Here is a 3,193-nt window from a genome sequence, read left to right as displayed (position 1 = left end):
GTCACTTGACACAAAGCAAAAGTTACCAAACTACCATAACTCTTGGAGGGAAATCTACAAATACCCCCCTCAATTTGGGATTGTAGCTCAAATATCTTCCTCTTAAGTAACCATTTTTCCTTTTGTTCTAACTTAAGCGTATACACTGCGAAACTCGAGAGGGTTTTTTAATTGTATTTACATTAATATTTGATTGTAATTGTTTATCAATACACTGGTACACACACACACACACACATATATTATTTTTCCATAGCTGTACGTTTTTTTGTACCAGTGTAATCCTAAACGTCGTACTAAAATAATACATTATATTTACTTTTATTTTATTCCCTTTATTATATTATATTTATATCATATTTCATTGTTTTCCTTTTAATTCTATGGCCTCGTTTAATGAGGTGTACTAAAGGATCTCATTATGTATTTAAAACCATGTATAGACCAACTACAAACTAAAAAAGCGTGCAACCGCTTATTAAATACTACATACATTAATATCTATTTTTTTTCTGGTAACAACAAACAATTTTTATTATTACCATGGTATAAATATCTAACAAAATTTTCCCTAAATTCTGGTTAGAGATAAGAACCATTTTGTCCCAACATGCATTTTTCAAAACCAGGTGCCTCGGCTAACCGACCCCCTATTAATTATTCTCACCTCATTTTCCACTATAAATAGGGTTCAAAACCTGCACATTTCAACACATACTTAGCTTCTTCTCCATTTTTCTCTTTGTTATTCAGTATTCACTCATTAGTGATGAAACCAACGATACAGTGGTTTGTAGCGGTGGTGTTCTTGGCTGTGGTGGCTAGCCACCGTGCCAATGGGGTGATTCAGTGCAACGACGCGGTGTCAAAAGTGGTTCCATGTGAAACATATTTGCTGAGTGGCGATATAACACCAAGCGTTGCATGCTGCACCGCTGTACAGGATCTGGACAAGATAGCCATGGCGTCGCAGCCGGATCGTAAGGCCATTTGCGAATGTTTTAAGGAGACTGCAAAATCTTTTCCCGTCAACTTGGAAAAAGCCCAGAAACTCCCCGACCTCTGTAAAGTCAACATTAAAGTAACAATCAACCCCAATGTTGACTGTGACCGGTATAATTCTTTCCAAACTGATGAAATTTTCGACCAGATCCCTTCACGGAACTTATAAGTTTTGTTTTCACAGATGACACATGCACGAAAATGAATTTATATTTCTACTACCCCAATAATACGCTATTTTTTTCTTGTTTTGACTGTGTTACATGCAGCATATGACGGACGCTAGACTACTGGAAATAATGGCGTCATAAATAAGGATAGCCTTGACTGTGGCAGTCGAGTAACGTTGTTTGAGGGGAAATGTTGTTTATTTAATCGTTGTATCAATCGATCTTCATGTCTTAATGGAAGAGTATGTATTAAGAAAATTTCTAGTTCCAATCCTTTCTTTTTCTTTAATTTATCCTCGAGCAAATTGCAGTTTCATCATTTTACAGAAAAAGAAAGAAAAGTAGCGACAATCTGAAGTAATTTAGCACCAATAAATAGTTATAACAAAGGAACATTACTGCAATCATTAAATTTGGTTACAGAAATTCGATAGTAGCACTCATTTATATCTACTAGCTGTCGTAAGCGCGCATTTCATGCATTTCTCATCATTCTGAGATTTTTCTTAATTTCATAGAAATTTTGCATTGTACGTATTTGTTAGATGCCATAAATGTGTTATATTTAGATGTTAGGTTATTACTAATTGATGGTGATGTTGTTTATATAAAATGTTTATGTCAATGAATTTTTTATTATATGATCAAAACATCATGTATATGGCCTTGGCTCGGTTCTTTATTTATTTTTTATTTTTTATTAAAGGGTTGCTTTTCAAGAAATGATTGATATATATAAGGGTCCGTTTGATTGCAAGAATGAAATTTGGATGGAAAGAAAACGAATTCCAAGGAATTGAATTGCCTTAAAATTATTTTGATGGGAATTGTCAATTAAATGTGTTTGATTGGTATAATTTTCCACTTGAAAAATGTTGAAATTTTGGATCTTTTGGTGTTCATTTTGGCTTTATTTTTTATGAAAATTGTCAACTAAAATGATAGAAATTTTAACAATTGTTGATAGAATTTGTTCCCATTGTTGTAATTATTAAAAAAAAAAATACACTAGAAAACCATTTTTCCACCAAAACCCAAAGAATTCCAATTCCTTAAAACCATGGAAAAGGGATCACGTGGGGGGTTTGTGGAAGACAAATTTCATGAAAAAAATTGTTATCAAACATGTCATTTTGGTGGAAAATCCATCATATCAAATAGGGCCTAAGTTGATAATACTTGCCCATCCTATAAAATTTGTGGTTAAACCTAAAGTTTGAATTAGTTAAAAAATTGAATTCCAAACAGAGGATACATTTTTTCTGAGATAAGGAATATTATTCGACTTAAACGTTAATCATTGCCGTTGAAATTTCTCTTGTAAGTGAAATGTATAATAGTTCATGAGAAAAAAAGTGCGATGAAAGATATCTATCTAAATAAAGCATTCGTTATCCTTGTGCCTTATTGATCGTCATTGCATAACATTGACTGGCATGACTTTATACTTTAAATATGAATTGATATTCTTCATCATTTGCCATTCACGAAAATAAGAACATAAAGACTGAAAATTTTCAAATTTTTACTTATTTTGACTTCTCAATATATACAATGTCCGGCCAGTCAAACCATTAAATTTTGGCCTTCTACATTGAAACATACGAACAAAATATGTACTAAATAATTTATGATTAAAAATATAGTTGTTTTGTGAATTTCTAAAACAGAGTGGACTAATTCAGTTTTCTTTCTTGGATGCCCAAACAGAATTCGATTCCTAGTTTCAGTAGGAACCAACACTCAGTTCCTCATTTCCCTTTTCCTTCCACTTTGAATTTCAAAATGGGAATTGAAAATAAGATTAATACTATTTATTTTTATATTTTCACTTTTTGCTTAGCCCATATTTGGTGAAAATTAAAATCCAGATTTTAATCTAAATTAAAATCAACAATTAATTTAACCACACATTTCAAAGGACTAAATTTTTCAACCACACATTTCATCAACTATTAAAATCTACTAAAAATCTGATTGTAATCTCGACCAAACAAGAACTTAATTCAATTTAGTTTCTT

At 31.8% G+C, this 3,193-nt stretch overlaps 1 protein-coding gene across 1 annotated transcript; it reads left to right on the top strand.

The window, feature by feature from the left end:
* Nucleotides 1-727: 727 nt before the first annotated feature.
* LOC111387750 (non-specific lipid-transfer protein-like) lies at nucleotides 728-1,461 on the top strand. Its single transcript, XM_023012334.1, has 2 exons — nucleotides 728-1,113; nucleotides 1,272-1,461. The coding sequence occupies exons 1-2, from the start codon at nucleotides 770-772 to the stop codon at nucleotides 1,276-1,278; spliced, it is 351 nt and encodes a 116-aa protein (XP_022868102.1). The 5' UTR covers nucleotides 728-769; the 3' UTR covers nucleotides 1,279-1,461.
* The last annotated feature ends 1,732 nt before the right edge of the window (nucleotides 1,462-3,193 follow it).

This window comes from Olea europaea, unplaced genomic scaffold, assembly GCF_002742605.1.
Source record: "Olea europaea var. sylvestris unplaced genomic scaffold, O_europaea_v1 scaffold4235, whole genome shotgun sequence".
In the NCBI taxonomy this organism is placed as follows: Eukaryota; Viridiplantae; Streptophyta; class Magnoliopsida; order Lamiales; family Oleaceae; genus Olea; species Olea europaea.
This window is presented reverse-complemented; position numbering and strand designations above follow the sequence as displayed.

Coding starts and splice junctions, on each gene's coding strand:
- LOC111387750 (XM_023012334.1), top strand. CDS start 770: ATGAAACCAACGATACAGTGGTTTGTAGCGGTGGTGTTCTTGGCTGTG.